The following is a 15,792-nucleotide window of genomic DNA, read 5'->3' on the forward strand; positions in this document are numbered from 1 at the left end:
CCTGGGGGGATGTGACTGGCAGCTGGAGCCCAGCTCTGTCTCCCTGCTCTCAGGACTTATCTTGAGGTGTTGTTCCTGATAGCTCTGGTATCTCAACCCCTGAAGAGCTCAGGTATCAATGCTGGGCAACCCCAATGTAGGGAATAATGTGCTCTGACTCCATGATTCAGAAGGCTGAACCATTGCTGTATTAAACTATACTATATGACACCAATACTATAATAAATCACATACTAAAGAATACTAAAGAAAACCCATGACTGTCTGAGACAGCCAGGACACAGCTTTGACCCAATTGGCCAAGGAATCCAAACAACCTTCATCGATGTCCAATTAACAAATCACTCTCAGTAAACAATCTCCATAACACATTCCACACGTGCAAAAGAACAGGAGCAGCAAGGAGAGCTAAGAATTGTTTTCTTCTCTGAGGTTCTCTCTGCCTTCCCCAGGAAAAATCCTTGGGAAGTTGTGCCTGCTGCTCTCTGTGAAGAGAGCTGTGGCCACATTCAGAATCCAGTTTCTCCATTAGGGTAAGATCTGTGGGTAACTGGTTGTCCCACAAACCCACTGTGGGATAAATGTAATGACAGGAACCCATTGAGCTGAACCCTGGAGGTTTTTAATCCCAAACTCAAGTGCTGTTCCACCCAACCCAAGCCCTCTGCACAATTCCAAACCTTCGCTGAGTTTTTCCTGCCCAAGCATGAAAATAAATGTTGTTTTGGAAAGAGAAGTGCTGTGAGGAGCCTCTGGTGGGAATCACCTCTGCTCTCCAGCCTTTTATGAGCTGGGGGCAGCTCTTGTGCCCTTGCTGACTTTTAGGCTTGTCATGTGCCAGAAGTGTGGCAGCGAGGCCTCGGCTGGTCGTCATCTTTCCCAGAAGATTCCCAGGCTGTCGTTCTTCCCACCAGTGTCTCGTGTCCTGCTGCAGCTCCATGGCCCTGTCCTTGGGCAGCCACATCCCTGGGAAAGGCCAGCAGAGCCTTCCTTCCCCGCTGAGGGCCCTGAGGGATGGGCTGCTCCTGCCTTTCCTTTGGAAAGGTGAGGCACCAGTGCTGGGGGAGCACAGGGAACCCTCCTGGCCCCGGCATGGGGGGGTTGCAGGGGTGCTCAGGATTTTGGGTTGCTTCAGTTTGAGCCTGGGTAAGACATCAGGGATCCCCAAACATCCCCCTGGGAAATGGGACCTTACTGAGGGGTCACAGGGATCCCCAAATAAAAACCATCCTGTTCCCATGGGACACCTCCCACCTACCCCAGGCTGCTCCAAACACCATCCAGCCTGGCCTGGGACACTTCCAGGGATCCAGGGCAGCCACAGCTTCACTGGGAATTCCATCCCCACCCCTCCCCACCTTCACAGGGAAGAATTTATTCCCAATATCCCATCTAAACCTCTTCCAGTTTAAACTGTTCTTTCTTGTCCTATCACTCCATGCCCTTGTAAAAAGTCCCCCCCACCCCCAAACTTCTTGTATCCCCTTTAGGATCTGGCACTAAAAATAATTTAGCTTATTTATTTTATAAAAATAATTTTAAATTTATTTATTTTTTTATTTATTATTTTAGTGTATTCCCTTCCCAAATCCAGCACCCATGTGTGATATAGTGAGCAAACATTTCAGCCCCTGTGGGGTGGGAGATCCTTGTACTGAGCTGCTCCAGTTTCCATGGAATAAAAGGCTCCTGCCTCTCTGGCCTGGAGCAGCTGGAGGAGGATGGGGCCACGTCCCCCTGCCCAGGAGTGAGGGCACAGCAGAGGGGCTGTGCTGAGCTCCAGGAGGGGTTTATCCCCTCCAGAGCCCTGCTGTGGATGCTGCAGCTCCTCAGGTACAACTGGGACCTGACCTGCTGCTGGCCACAGCCCATGGCATTTCCTGGCACTTATTCCTCCTTTAAATCAGTCCAACCTTGATTTTTGATTTTTTTTTTTTTCTATAATCCAGCCTCTTCTAGGGTCTTGATGCTAGAAAATGCTGGGGAAAATAGTTTTAAATTGTCTATCTCTGATCTTGAGCTTGAGTGAATCACGTTGTACCTTTGGCTGTTGGATGGAAGAGGCTTCTATTAACAAAAAAAAAAAAAAATCTGTTTCCTGGGAGAAAATCCTGAGCTTTGAACTCTGTTTTACCCAGCCTGACCTAGCTGAAAATTAGGGCAGAATGTTATGCTGGTTGTCTGGGCTGCTGAAAACAGGGATGCTCCAAGCTGGGCTTTAACCCTTTGCCATTTGGGAGTTTTTGGAGCGTGGCACCAGCTGAAAAGCCCTCCAGAGGACCAGCAGCATTGTTATCTTTGTCAATAAAACACTCCTAGGCTCCTCAGGCAAGATCCCAAGTTAGAAACTCTTTCCAAAACCATGGCATTAATTGCATATCTGTGGTTTCTTTATTAATGAGCCCCATATCACTTGTTCTGTTATTTTGCTTGGGCTCAGCTTGAGGGAAGAGGGCTGTAATTACTCAAAGCTTCCCATTTGCCTTTTTTTTGGCTTCCCGTTTGCCTTTTTTTTTTTGCCTTTCTTTTTTTAAATTCCATATTGGCACAACACAAAGCCTTTTCCCAGTCAGTCCCCTGGAGCTTTCCCAGCTCTGAGCCAAACTGAGAATTCAGTGCTCATCCTGGGGAGAGCCTGAGGTTTTAATGCTTTTGGGGTGGAATTTTGGGGTTGGGACTGAGAAACCTCTGCTCCTTGCCCCCTCTGGAATGGGAAGTATTTCCTTGTCACTTCCTTGTCATTTGTTGTGTCATCTGGATTTTCTAAGTCTGGACAGAACTGGGGCTCACCAGCTCTTCCCACGTGGTTGCTGTGGCTGTGTCAGTGGCACCTGGCAGGTGACAATGGGGACCCCACATGTGGCTGGGGCAGACACTTCTCCTGCCTTTATTTTACTCCTTTAATCCGATTTTCTGCAAATCACAGACCCTGCCTTGCTTGTCACGTGCCAATTCCTTCTTTTTTCCCTTTTGTTTTGTCATCCTTAGTGGCTGCTTTCAATCTGGGCTCCTTCCCCACTTCCCAGCTGGAATTTCTGGGAGTTCAGACCCACATGCCTCACTCAACTCTCACGCTTTTGGAGAGCTTCAGAGCTGTTCCCAATTTGTCCCTCTCAGCTGGTTCTCCTCTAAATTTGGCCAGTTTGGAGGAGCAAGGATGGATTCTATTGATTTTGGCTTTTAGTTGTGTTTACACAAACCAATATAATTCAGCCTTGTGCCTCAGTATTTTTTCCTTAGAGCCCCTTCTCCCCTGAGCCTTGCCAGATGGGAGTTTCCAGTGTGGACCTTTCCCATGTCAAGTGTTGAAGTTGAATTAAAACCCCCTTTTCTTTGCTGTGTGGGAATTCTGGGCTCCCAGTGCCAGCTGCCAGGCCTGGATTTGGCTTCCCACTGGGATTCCCAGGCTGGCACATCCTGTGGGGCTGCTCTGCACCAGCATCACCTCTTGGGAGCCTGAACACTTCAGCTCCTGCAGCGCCTCTCAGCTCGTGGCTAATTTGATTTGGGAATTCTCACCACACTTTTCCTCACCTGCTGGTTGAGTTGCATGGAAATCTGAGCAACCTGGTCTATGGAAGGTGTCCTTGCCCTTGGTAGGTGTGGAGTGAGATGGGATTTAACATCCTTTCCAACCCAAACCATTCCCTGACACCATCTGCCAGCTGTTATCCACAGGTGACTGTCCTTTGAGGAGCTGGTTTTTAAATTTCTGGCTGTTGTTGCCCTTGGGTTAATCTGCCAGCTCTGTGGAGCAGAGAGCTGCTGCTTGAAATAAATGGGCAGGAGATCTTTCTCCTTTTTAATGCCTTTATTGAAAAGAATCAGCTCAGGTGGGGAGAAACTGATGGGTTGTGCCCATGCCGCAGTCGCTCCCAGGAGTGGCACGGAGGAGGAGGATGATGCAGCTTTGTCCGCTGGTCTGCAGGCAGAGGTGGGGATTCCAGAGATTAGCAGATTACACTTTTCAGTCCAACACCTCAGGTCCTCTCTCTAGTCAACATCCTTTCAGGTCAGGGTGAGAAGCAAAAAGGATCCAAGCAGGCACTGGACTAGGCGCCCATCCTTAAACACCACCTGGGTCCCCTAATTCTATGTTGGCTCATTGTTTTTAGAGATTTTCCTGGAAAATTGTAAAATTTGGTGCAATGCATTTCTCATTTGCATACAAGCTCTGATGCCACTCCCATTCTCCTGGTGCTGCTGTGTCCAGGTGTTGCTCCCTGGCAAGCACCAGGGGGACAATGGCTAATCACCAACCATTAATAGGGAATTGAAGAAGAACTTTTAACAATGAGGCTAACTTAAGGGCAACTGGTTCAACTTGTTTTAACTCTGCAACCTTAAAAAAAATAGATAACTTTTTATTCATAACACTGCTGTGTTCCATTCATTTCCCACTTCAAGGTGTACAGAATGAGGCACCAAGTTGCTGTAGCTGAAACTTTCCAGTCCTGGGGATTGCAAAATGCGTTTTAAGGAAATTGCCACTTTGGATCAAAACTAGAAAAATTGGTTGGAGGGAGAAATACAGATCAAGTTGGGAAGCCAAAATACATTGATTATTTTTTTTTTTTCACATTGAAGGTGTATCTCAAGACCTGCTTTTAATCAGAAACCCCAAAAAGCACCAAAACTGCGCTGTTTCACGGTGTAATTTCTGAAAGTTTTTTTTTCACATTGAAGGTGTATCTCAAGACCTGCTTTTAATCAGAAACCCCCCAAAGCACCAAAAATGTAACATCAAAACTGCGCTGTTTCACAGTGTAATTTCTGAAACAAAAATTCTTTATTTCAACTATTTTTTCCAGCTCCCCACTTCAGGTGTTTTTTTTTTTCACATTGAAGGTGTATCTCAAGACCTGCTTTTAATCAGAAACCCCAAAAAGCACCAAAACTGCGCTGTTTCACGGTGTAATTTCTGAAAGAAAAATTCTTTATTTCAACTATTTTTTCCAGCTCCCCACTTTATTTATGAAAAAATCTCTTCAAAGCTAAAAGTTGAAAATTTAAAATGAAAATTTCCCTTTTCTTCTGCATTTGGGTTGGGAAGAGCTTGGAAATCTCCAATGTGATGGCAGCAGAGTCAAATCTTCAGCAGCTCCTGCTGCCTTTGGAGCTCCTCTGCCTCCCGTGGTCACCCCAAATGGGGCTTGGCCTGGTGGGTTCTCACCTGAAGGATCCCCTTCTGGCAGGGAAGTTGTTTTCCTGCTTGCTGCTCCTGCCCATTGCCCTTGGTGCTCCCAAACTGGAGGAGCAGAGCAGAATGGTGTAGGTGAGAAGGAGACAATACAAAGCAACACACTCCATTTTCACAAGGTTTCAAACTGTTTTTACTATAGCCTGCATGCTTTTTATACATTCTTACAAAACTCATCAGTTTACACTTTACTCATTGGTCAGGAGAGACAAACAAAGTGCTCATTGGAACAGGCAGTTGCAGGTTTCTCTTATTTCTCCTTCTTTCTTTCTTGGTTTCTGTGTCAACGACCTTGGTAGGAAATTCCTTCAGGGGTGAACGGGGATCCTCTTCTCAAACTTCTCTCTGGCTCACAGAACTCGCTGTAAAACCTCTTGCACAGAATGGGAGCCAGGTGAAGGGCTCAGCCCATGGAATGTGGGAAGAAGGATGGGAAGGACTCTCCAGGTCCTCCCTCCCGGCCCTGCAAGGCAAGCGTGGGGCTGCATCTCCCTCTAGTGACTTCTCTCAGCTGGTTCCTCAAGCAGCTCCTGCACCAGGAGCCACACACTGTCCATGTCCCCATGGAGCCTGGTGGGAGCACAGAGCAGGCTCCAGGCAGGGCTGGTGCCACCAGCTCCAGGTGCCATGTGCTGTCCATGTCCCCATGGAGGCAAAGGGGAGCACGGAACAGGCTCCAGGCAGGGCTGGTGGCCATGGAGGCTGCTGGAAATGCTGCACCTTCTCCAGGAGAGCAGCTCCAGGAGCTCCACACCCACCCACCAGCCCTGGCCCCGTGGGCAAGCCCAGCCTGAGGTGCTTTCGCTGGTGATGGGTGGAAAAGTGGTAGGATTTTGAAATGCAGGATCTCTGAAGTTTCATTCCTTTTCCAGTCAGTGTTTGGGTGTTGAGTGTGGATATTTCTCCCAGCATTGCAGTTTCCTCCCTCCAAGGGCAGTGCCTGGGCACTGCTGGAGGTTGCAGGGCTGCCAGAGCCCCTCAGACCTGCAGGGACATTCAAGGTGACAGCTGAGGTCAGAGAGAGCCCCGTGCAAGTCACTGCCTTAAATTAAATGGCTGGAAGCATCCAGGACCCTGCATCCTCCTGGCCTTGTGCCTGTCTCCCCAGCCCCCGGAGGTTTGCAGCTGCTGCAGTGGGAATTGTGTGGTGGGGTCTGAGATCCCCTCTGGCCTGCTGGCACCACTCCCCCAGGAGATCACCAGGAGCCTTGGAATGTGCAGGACCAGCAGAATCAGAGGCTGAAGGGACACATCGATCCCTGCTGTCACTTTATACCTCTGCTGTAACTCTTTTACAGTGATTGCTCTCCATATCGGATTTCTGTCCTTGGGCTGTGGGCTCTGGGGAGAGCTCAGAGCCCTTGCAGGGCCTAAAGGGGCTCCAGGAGAGCTGGAGAGGGACTGGGGACAAGGGATGGAGGGACAGGACACAGGGATTGGTTAGGGATGGATGGGAGATTGGGAATTAGGAATTGTTCCCTGGGAGGCTGGGCAGGCCCTGGCACAGGGTGCCCAGGTGTCCCTGGTGGAAGGTGAGTTTTGGTTTGCAGCTGGGTGCAATGTCCTGCTCCTTCTGGATGAACTTGAATTTGAGGGCTCCTGCCCAACGGTCACAAGCTGTGCCCTGCATTGTTTCCCCAGCAGCATTCCTGTGTGTGGGAAATGAGGATCTGTAGAATTATTAAGTTGGAAATGACCTCCAAGGCCATGGAGTCCAGCCTGTGACCGAGCCCTACTGTGTCACCCAGAGCAAAGCACTGAGTGCCACGTCCACTTGTTCTGTGGGCACTCCCAGGGTTGGTGACTCCACGACATCCCTGGACAGCCCATTGAGCAGGAAAGGGGGAAAAATAAGTGAACCCTTCAAACTTTGTTTTTTCCCTTCTCCTTTTTCAGAACTCCAGACTCACCAGTTCAGATTTGGCCCCAGGGCCACCTTGGCCATGGGAGGACACCCAGGGGACCCTCAACCTCCAGCCTGATGGGAGTGCCCTGGCTTCCCTCTCTGCTCATGAGATGCCATCAGCTGAGGAGGAGGAGGAGGGCAGCCTTTCCATTGAGGATGAAGGCTTTGAGCTGCTGAACTCCACCTACAATAAAATCACCGGCCCCGGCAGGCCAGCGCTCAGAAGAAGCTCAGGTGAGTCCATGATTTTCCTCCTTTTCTCCATCAGAATTTCTGGGAATCTGACAGTGCTTCCTCCACCCAGGAGCCTCCATCAACCCCCCCCGAGCAGCCAAGAAGGAGCGTGGCTCTGAGCCCCGGGAGGAGAATGTCACCACGGAGAAGCTGTCGGGGGACGCGGGCACGCGGCGGCTCCCGCCCGGCAAACCCCACCTGGAGCCCTTCCCCAAGGTGTCCCCACCTGCTCCCAAAGGAAACGTCCCCAAAGGTCCCCCGAGGGCAGGGGCACTGCTGGGTGGCCCGGAGCCTCCTCTTGGAGCGGGACAGCCCGGATTGTGGGTGGCACGTGGATGCCAGGGCTGTGTGAAGCCGGGACCACCGGGGCTGCCGGGACCTCCGGGGCTGCCGGTGAGTGAGGGAGGGGAGGGTGGTGGGGAAGGGCTGCTGAAATAGGGGAAACTGCACAGGGAAGGCTTCCCCAGCGTGGGAAACCTTCCACAGGATAGGAAACCTTCCTCAGGATGGGGAAACTTCCCCAGAGTGGGGAAACTTCTATAGGGTGGGAAATGTTCCCCAGGATGGAGAAACCTTCCCCAGGGTGGGGAACCCTCCCCGTGCAGTCACAGTGGGGCTGTGCATTGACCTTGTGAAAAGGTTTTTGATATTCCTGGAGAAACTTCACTGAAAACTGGGGAGAAGATGATTGCCTTGTCCTCCTTGCTCTGAGATGGTCTCAAATCATTTAGTCACACTGTGGGTTTTATTTCACATTGGTCCAGCCCAGAATTAGGCTGGGGGGGATCAGAGGAGACCAAGCCATCTCCTCCAGTCCCCGCACAAACCCCTGCACCCACCCATGGACCCAGCTGGCTTTGCTGGTTTTGCCTTCTTCACCCCAAATTGATGCCAGGTTCAAATCAGAGCACTGAATTCATCTTGTAATAAGTTCTGACTGTTTTTCAAGTCTTTCAGTTGTTGTAGAGGATGAAAAAAGGGAAATTTAGAAAAAAAAAAAAAGGTAAATTTAGACTAGAGAATTGTTTAAAGGAGTCACATCTTCATTGAGGATTAAAAAAGGAAAATTGTAAAAAAAATATAAGCTTGAAATAGAAAAAGCTTTAGAGGAGTCTTCTCTTCATTGAAGAGTAGCTGAAAAATGCTTTTAAATATTTTTCCATGTTTGTTTATTCTGCCAAAATTATTCCTCTCATTTGGTTCCATTTTCTTAACAATTTCTTTAGAAAATTTTATTTTATTTCCCCATCGAAGTGACCCTGGGCACCTTCTTTTCCCCTTTCCTTCCATCCCTGTGGAAGCCGTGGCTCTGCCTGGGGCTCAGGGGGATCCTGCAGGGCCGTTTCCATGGCTGTGCTTGAGGGACCTGGCACTAAATCCATCATCCCTGAGCCAGGCTTGGTTTAAATTTAGGACTGCTAACTTCCCCCTCAAGCCCTCTCCTTGCTGCTGCAGCTCTTCCCTGCAAAAATAGAAGAAAATGGCAAAAGGAACAGATGCTAGAGGCTGAAAAAATCCCAGGAGCAGAGGAAACGTCACGACGTGTGACAGCCCTGCTGTCAGGCGGCAGGAGGGACCAGCCAGGGGGATCTGCTTTCCTCTCCTGGAGAGAGACTGGAGATGGGATTTGTGTCCCTGCTCCTGAGTGTCCTGGGTGGAAACACCAGTCCCACAGCTCCAGCCCAGCTTCAGGAGTTGGGGAGCTGACAGGAAAGATGGAAAAGGGATCTTGAGGGCATGGAGGGACAGGACAAGGGGAGTGGGAAAAGAGCATGTTTAGATGGGATATTGGGAAAAAATCTTTTCTCTGAGGGTGGGCAGGCCCTGGCACAGGGTGCCCAGAGCAGCTGGGGCTGCCCCTGGATCCCTGGCAGTGCCCAAGGCCAGGCTGGACAGGGCTGGGAGCAGCCTGGGACAGTGGGAGGTGTCCCTGCCGTGGCAGGGGTGGGATGGGATGAGCTTTAAGGTCCCTTCCAGCCCAAACCAGGCTGGGATTCTGCTTAGGACTGGAGCTCAGTGGTGGTACGTGCCAGCCATAAGATGTGTCCCCAGCCTGGCAGCCTTCCCTATTGTCCTGTTGCTGCTCCCAAGGGCTGAGAGCAGGGGGGATCTGGAGCCCCCAGGGAGGGGGGAACTGAGCCATGGAGCTCTCTGTGGGCCTCAGACCTTCAGGCTCAGAACAAAGCTGGTGTCTGGAATTGAAGCTGTCAGAGCTGCAGCAGACACAGGCAGAGGCTGCCAGGTAACAGCTTACAGGGAATTGCTGTCACCCCAAAAGGCCAGGATCTCCCACCTGGCTGGTTCTGCCTTGGGAAGCAGCCTTGGGGGTCAGCCCTCGGCCAGAATGTGCATTTTTACCCAGATCACATCTCCCACCTGTTAAAAGCAGCAGATATTTTTATCCTTGTCCAAACACCTATTGGAGTGCGGATATGATTCAGTTTTAGGGGATTTTTTTCCCCTAACACATTGCCTGTCCTCTCCAGGTGTCAGGAGATGTTCTCCTGCTCCCCTGCCTGCTCTGGGGTGTTTCTGTGGTTGTTCAGGATGGCACAGTTCAGCTGCTGATGCCAGGGGGCTCTTCCCACCCCACATTGGTTTTTGGGGTATTTCTTGGGGGCTTGAAGCTGCTGGTTTGCTCTGAATCAGCCATTTGAGTCCCAGCTTCCCTGGGCTGTGGCCCTGGTCACTCAGTCACTGGGGGGTCTCCCTTTGGGGTCACAGCTCTGCTCCTTTGCCTTTCAGGGCTGTCCTGGCCGACGGGGACTGGTGGGACCCAAAGGAGACAAAGTGAGCACCCACAAAAACAGGGGGGTGTCCAGTGTGGGGTGGAGGGTCTGGAGCAAACACCATCAATGGTTTGGGGTTGGTTTGGGGGTTTTTCATCTAGAGGGCAGTGGGAGCTCCTGAAGCTGCAGGGCAGTGGCCCTGTCTGTGGGTTTGGAAGGGGAAAGAACTGGGTTTAGTTGGTACTTTAAGGCCAGGCTCAGGATTAAGCCAGGCTTGAATTCTGGGGCAGTTTGGGCACCATAATATAAAAAATGACATTGAGTTGTTAGAGAGGGCTCAGAGGAACAAGGGAAGGGTCTGGAGGAGCCCGTGAGGAGCAGCTGAGGGCTCTGGGATTGTTCAGCTGGAGCAGAGTGAGGGCAGAGCTCCCCGGGCCTGCAGCTCCTCCCGAGGGGCAGCTCCCATCTCTGCTCGGGGACAGGGACAGGAGCCAGGGCACGGCTGGGGCTGGGCCAGGGCAGCTTAGGCTGGAGCTCAGGGCAAGGTTCTTCCCCCAGAGGGTGCTGGCACTGCCCAGGCTCCCCAGGGAATGGGCACGGCCCCGAGGCTGCCAGAGCTCCAGGAGCCTTTGGACAGCGCTGCCAGGGATGCCCAGGGTGGGCTTGGTGGGGGGTCTGGGCAGGGAAAGGGGCTGGATTTGATGATCTTTGGGGTCCCTTCCAGCTCAGGATATTTCATGATTCTGTGACTGAGCTGCCTGCACAAGCTGCTCTCTTCCCTTTGAGCTCTCAGAGGGAAATGGAGCAGCTTCAGCTCAGGTCACCTGGAGGAGGGACACTGCTGTGTCCCAAAGCCCAGCCCCATTTCATATCCACGGAATCATTGCAGGGACATTTGTCCTCCAGCCCTGCAGCCCCAGGCTGCCCTCCCTGCCCAGAGCCTGGCCCTGGCTCAGTGTCCAGCCTGTGCTGAGCCTAAATCCCTGCTGGTTTTAAGGAGCTGTCCTTGTCTCTGCAGGGATACCCGGGGGCCATGGGGAGGATGGGCCCCCCAGGTGACCCTGGTCCTGCTGGCACCCCCGGTGTCCCCACCATCATCCTCTGGAGGAACTCCAGGGAGGACTGGCAGTCGTTCATGGTGAGTTACAGCCACAGTGGGCAGGTGCTGCACTCCCACCTCCCCAGCAGCTCCCTGCATCCCTGGGATGGGATGGGATGGGATGGGATGGGATGGGATGGGATGGGATGGGATGGGATGGGATGGGATGGGGTGGGATGGGATGGGGTGGGGTGGGAGGAAGGGTTTGCTGTGGCTGGGATTCCTCATTGTTGGGTGGGAGGCAGGGGCAGAGGGGGTGCCAAGGGGGGAGGTGCAGCTCACTGGGTGTGGCTTTGTGGGTGGAATGGGATCAGCGTGTGCCCTGTCCCTCTGTCCCCTGTGACTGACCAGGACATCTTGGCTCTCCGTGGTCCATCCGTCACCTCCCTGGGATGGTTCTGCAGGACAGGGCCCGGGGAAGGTCCAAGCCAGGCACGAGCAGCCCTTCTCCTGCTCTGTGTGGCTGATGACAAAGCCCCTCTCCATTTCCCACCCTGTCCCAGCTCCCTGCAGTGCCCCAGCCTTTGGCTTGCAGGGTTTGTGCCCATCCAGCTCTCTCTGAGGTGTCTCCTCACCTGACCCACTGGAGCAGGATCTGTGGGGAGCCAGGAGTGCCTCAGGCACTGCACAGCTGGATGCAAAACTCCAGGGGAGGACTCCAAAACTCACTGAACAGCCCAGCGAGGCTCATCAATAATTCCCCACTCCTCACAGCACAGCCACTGCTGTGATTAAGCTTAATTTTAAACTCCCTGTGGAGCCTGGCCTGGGCAGGGCAGCAGCTGAAGGCATTGGGTTTCTAAGTGGCCCAAGCTTTTCCTGGGGCTGGGAACACTCTTTGCTTTATCCTTGCATGGCTCTGTTGTCCCTCTGGCCCTGCATCGTGGCACAATGCTGTCAGTGGCTTCAGGGGCACAGCAAGGGGCTGGTGAGAGCTCAGGCTCCACACTCCAGCTCCCCACAATGGCCCTGGGCAGGATATTTGAGACATTTGAGTTCTCCACAGCTGCTTCACCAGGGAAGAGCAGTCCTTGCATCCTCTGCTCCAGGGCAAATGCCTGGGATGCTGGGGAGAGGATGCAGCAGGAGGATCTCTGCTCTGCCAGCACAGCACACCAAGGTGGGGATGGGGCTGGAGGAGGAGGATGGTCCTCTGCTGGTCTGGATCTGAGCTTGGATTGACCTGCTGGGAGTCCTTGGGCCAGACCTTTGTGGTTTTGGGTTGGATTGGATCAAAGCAGAGATCAGATTCCTGCTGGGAAGCGCAGGAGAGTTGATCACCTGCTGAAGTTTTGGTTGATCTGGAGAAACTTCTTGTTCTCCCATGCTCCTGCTGCCCCAGGGCAGGAGCTGTGCAGCTCTCAGTGCTCCCAGGATCCATCACAGGCACACGGTGTGTACAGGAATAAGCAGGGATGGGACAGAGGCAGCTGGATGTCTCCATGCCAGGATCCCCTTCCAGCAGGGCAGACCCTCCCTAATCAACTGCTGCTCTCAGGCCACGCTTCCAGCACTCGGCAGAGCTGCTCCCATCCTTTACTCTGCAGTCAGAATTCCCTTTCTTTCCCCTTACCTGTGTGTGCACAGACCTCAGGCTTTGCCCTCCTGCAGGCAGAAACACCTGTGGGTATTGCTGGGAGCTCCTCGGTGTCCCCACTTTGGAGTGCTGCAGGGAACATGTCCTGTGTGTGCTTGGGAAGCCAGAGCTGGAGAGATGCTGGATCCTGGCTGTGGGCTCTGTGCTGTCCCTTGTCCCCTGGCTCTGTGCTCTCCCCTGGGCTCTGTGCTCTCCCCTGGGCTCTGTGCTGTCCCCTGGCTCTGTGCTGTCCCTTGTCCCCTGGGCTCTGTGCTGATCCTTGTCCCCTGGGCTCTGTGCTGTCCCCTGGCTCTGTGTTGTCCCCTGGCTCTGTGCTGTCCCCTGGCTCTGTGCTGTCCCCTGGGCTCTGTGCTGTCCCCTGGCTCTGTGCTGGCCCGGTCCCCGCCGGGCTGGCCCAGTGCCGATCTCAGGGGAAGGGGGCCGGGGCCATCCCAAAGCCACACAGGGCCATTGTGTCTGTGGCCCCGTGACCCCGGAGGTGCCGCCGGCGGCAGCAGGAAAACGCAAAGCCCTGGGCTGGGATTTGCTAATCTCAGTTGAGATAAAGCCGGGCTGGAACTGGCTGCTCTGGGGATGGGGCTGGCAGCCCCACAGCTCTGTGGTTTGGGACAGTTCTGCTCCCAAGGAGTAGATCCCTGTGGTTTGGGACAGTTCTGCTCCCAAGGAGCAGATCCCTGTGGTTTGGGGCCATGCTGCACCCAAGGAGCAGATCCCTGTGGTTTGGGGGATTTGGGGTATCCTGGGGTTTGTGTTGGCTCAGCCCATGGAAATGCAGGGCGGGGAAGGTTCCCCTCAGGCTCAGGGACACTGCAGGAGGATGGGCTGGGAAAACAAGGGGTGTGGTGGCCGTCCCACAGCAGCTGTGGCTGTGTGCTGCTCCCAGCCTCTCCCGCTCCCTTCCCGTGGAAAAAAAGCCTTTGTTGTTAACAGGAATGAAGGAAAAGCAGCTCAAGGCCACTGTGGTTCCAGCCCAAGCCCCTGTGCTGTGTTTGTGTTCCTGATGTGTTGACAGATGTTGGCTTTGCCAAGAAGTTGTCTCAGAGTGGCTGGAGGGCAGGAACTGCTGCTGGCTTGTTTTGGAGCTGGCTTCAGCAGTGGGGAAATCCCAGAGTCCTGGGAAGGAGAGCTGGAGCTCCCACAGTTATTGGAGAGCTTAATCTGCAGCACCAGACTCCTTTGCTTTCGTCCTTTAAAAACAGGAGGTCAGGCTGGGGAGTCATGCCTGGGAACCTCAGAGGGAAAGGAAAAATTGATCCTTGAGAAAAAGAGGGAACTTTTAGGGATGTGTTGCTACTGCAGGGTTGGCATCTGCCATGGTGGGGGTGGCACAGCTTGGGGATGGCCATGGGGTGACTGCAGAGGGTGGCACAGGGTGGACAGCCAAAGCTGCTCTGCCAGGCCTGAGCTGCTCCCCCAGGTTCCTCTGCCCTGCTCCCAGGCTGGAGTTTTCCAGGAGCACAGATCCCTGTGGCTGCTGCTCCCCATCCTCCCTCCCTCCCCTTGTGCTGCTCCCTGCTCCCAGAGCTGTAGCAGCAGCAGAGCTGTGACCAGTTTCCTGCTGGAATTGCAGAGCCCATTAACTGTTCTCCCCCTTCCTGGCAGCTGCTGCCCCGAAACCCGAGTCTGTGTCTCACGTGGGATTTTGTCTCCCCTCTTTTTCAAGGGTTGGATGAAATAATATCCTGTCCTGAGTGAATCGGAGTTCACTGATTCCTGAGACAAGGCAAAAGCCTTGGCCGTGCTCCAACCTCCTGCAGAGAGTTTGCGGAGTGGATTTTGAGGGAAATGAGAATTGGCTGGACAGGAGGAACATGGTCCTGCCAGGGGCTGCACCCCTTCACCCAGGGAAATCAATTTGGGATCAGCCTGAAAGGAGCAGGGATGCCACCCATCACCTGCCCCAGAGTGCTGCTCACTGCTAGGAATATTCCCAGCTGTTCAAAGCCCTGTGTTTATTTTCCTTCATGAGCTCCTTGGCTTTTCCACAGGTAGTGGGGACAGATCCTTGGAGCAGGGGACAGGAGGGGCTTCCCAGTGCCCTCGGGGTTGAAACTGGGGAGAACAGAGGAATGCTGTCCCTCCAGCTGCCTGGGATTGGGATGATGGATAAGGAAAGGGATTTTTTAGCCATTGATACAGCAGGATTTGGAGGAGCTGCCTGGACTGCAGGTCTGGGGTCACCGTGGGAAGGAGGAGGAGGAGGAGGAAAATGGGTTTTGCCTCCCTGTGCTGCTGGTAGCTGGAGATGGACATTTTATTCCCTGGACACCTCCCAAAATTTGGGAAAACCTGGCTTGGAAGTGTGCAGAGAGGAGGCTGCAGCAGGTGGTCTCAGGACCTTTTTGCTGGTTTGGAAACATGATGGGATTACCTGGTTGGGCTGGGATTGATCCACCCTGGGCCTTTCAGGTGGCTTTTTGCCTCTCTGGGGTCATCTGGTCTTTGGAAAAACTGGAAGTGCATCCAGGATTTGGCTGCTGGGAGCAGCAAGAGGAAAACCTTCTTGGGATCTGCTCCTCTGGGTTTTCCAGAGGCTGGAGGAGATTCCCCACCTGGAGTAACCTGCAGGGTCAAACCAGCTGATTTTAGTTTAAAACCTGTGCTCACCACCACCACGTTCCTGACCTTTCCATATTCCAAACGTTTTTGGTGTCCCAGGGCTGCAGGGTACCCATGGAGGAGCTGAATTTCACCAAACTCAGGAGAAGTGAGCTCTGCCTAATTTTCTACTGAATAGCTCCTTATTTCCTACATGTTATCCTCAGGATGTCCTTCTTCCCATGCCTTGCATGCACAGAGTATGAAATAAATTAATTAATTTAAAAACTGGTTAATTGCTGCATCTTCCCAAGACAAGAAGAACATCCTTAAAGCCAGCAAAAAGGCATTTGGGATTTTTTTTTTAATTTGCTTTTTCCCCCTCATTTTTCTTCCAGCAATCATCATTTTACCAACTCCTGCACGCGGGCTGGCCGGTGAGTGCTGCTTTGGTCACTTTGAGTTTGGATTTTTCCTTCTTGGCAGCTG

General features: G+C 53.0%; 1 protein-coding gene across 1 annotated transcript in view; it reads left to right on the forward strand.

Moving 5' to 3' along the window:
- Nucleotides 1-15,792, forward strand: part of LOC121357670 (collagen alpha-1(I) chain-like) — an 83,014-nt gene that overhangs the window by 41,330 nt on the left and 25,892 nt on the right. Inside the window, exons 6-10 of the mRNA XM_041475195.1 lie at nt 7,097-7,340; nt 7,411-7,733; nt 10,086-10,130; nt 11,088-11,207; nt 15,702-15,740. Of these exons, the coding sequence (XP_041331129.1) occupies nt 7,097-7,340; nt 7,411-7,733; nt 10,086-10,130; nt 11,088-11,207; nt 15,702-15,740 (771 nt within the window). The remainder of the gene's footprint in view (nt 1-7,096; nt 7,341-7,410; nt 7,734-10,085; nt 10,131-11,087; nt 11,208-15,701; nt 15,741-15,792) is intronic.

The sequence above is a fragment of the Pyrgilauda ruficollis genome, unplaced genomic scaffold (genome assembly GCF_017590135.1).
Source record: "Pyrgilauda ruficollis isolate IOZ18807 unplaced genomic scaffold, ASM1759013v1 scaffold34, whole genome shotgun sequence".
NCBI classification, from domain to species: domain Eukaryota; kingdom Metazoa; phylum Chordata; class Aves; order Passeriformes; family Passeridae; genus Pyrgilauda; species Pyrgilauda ruficollis.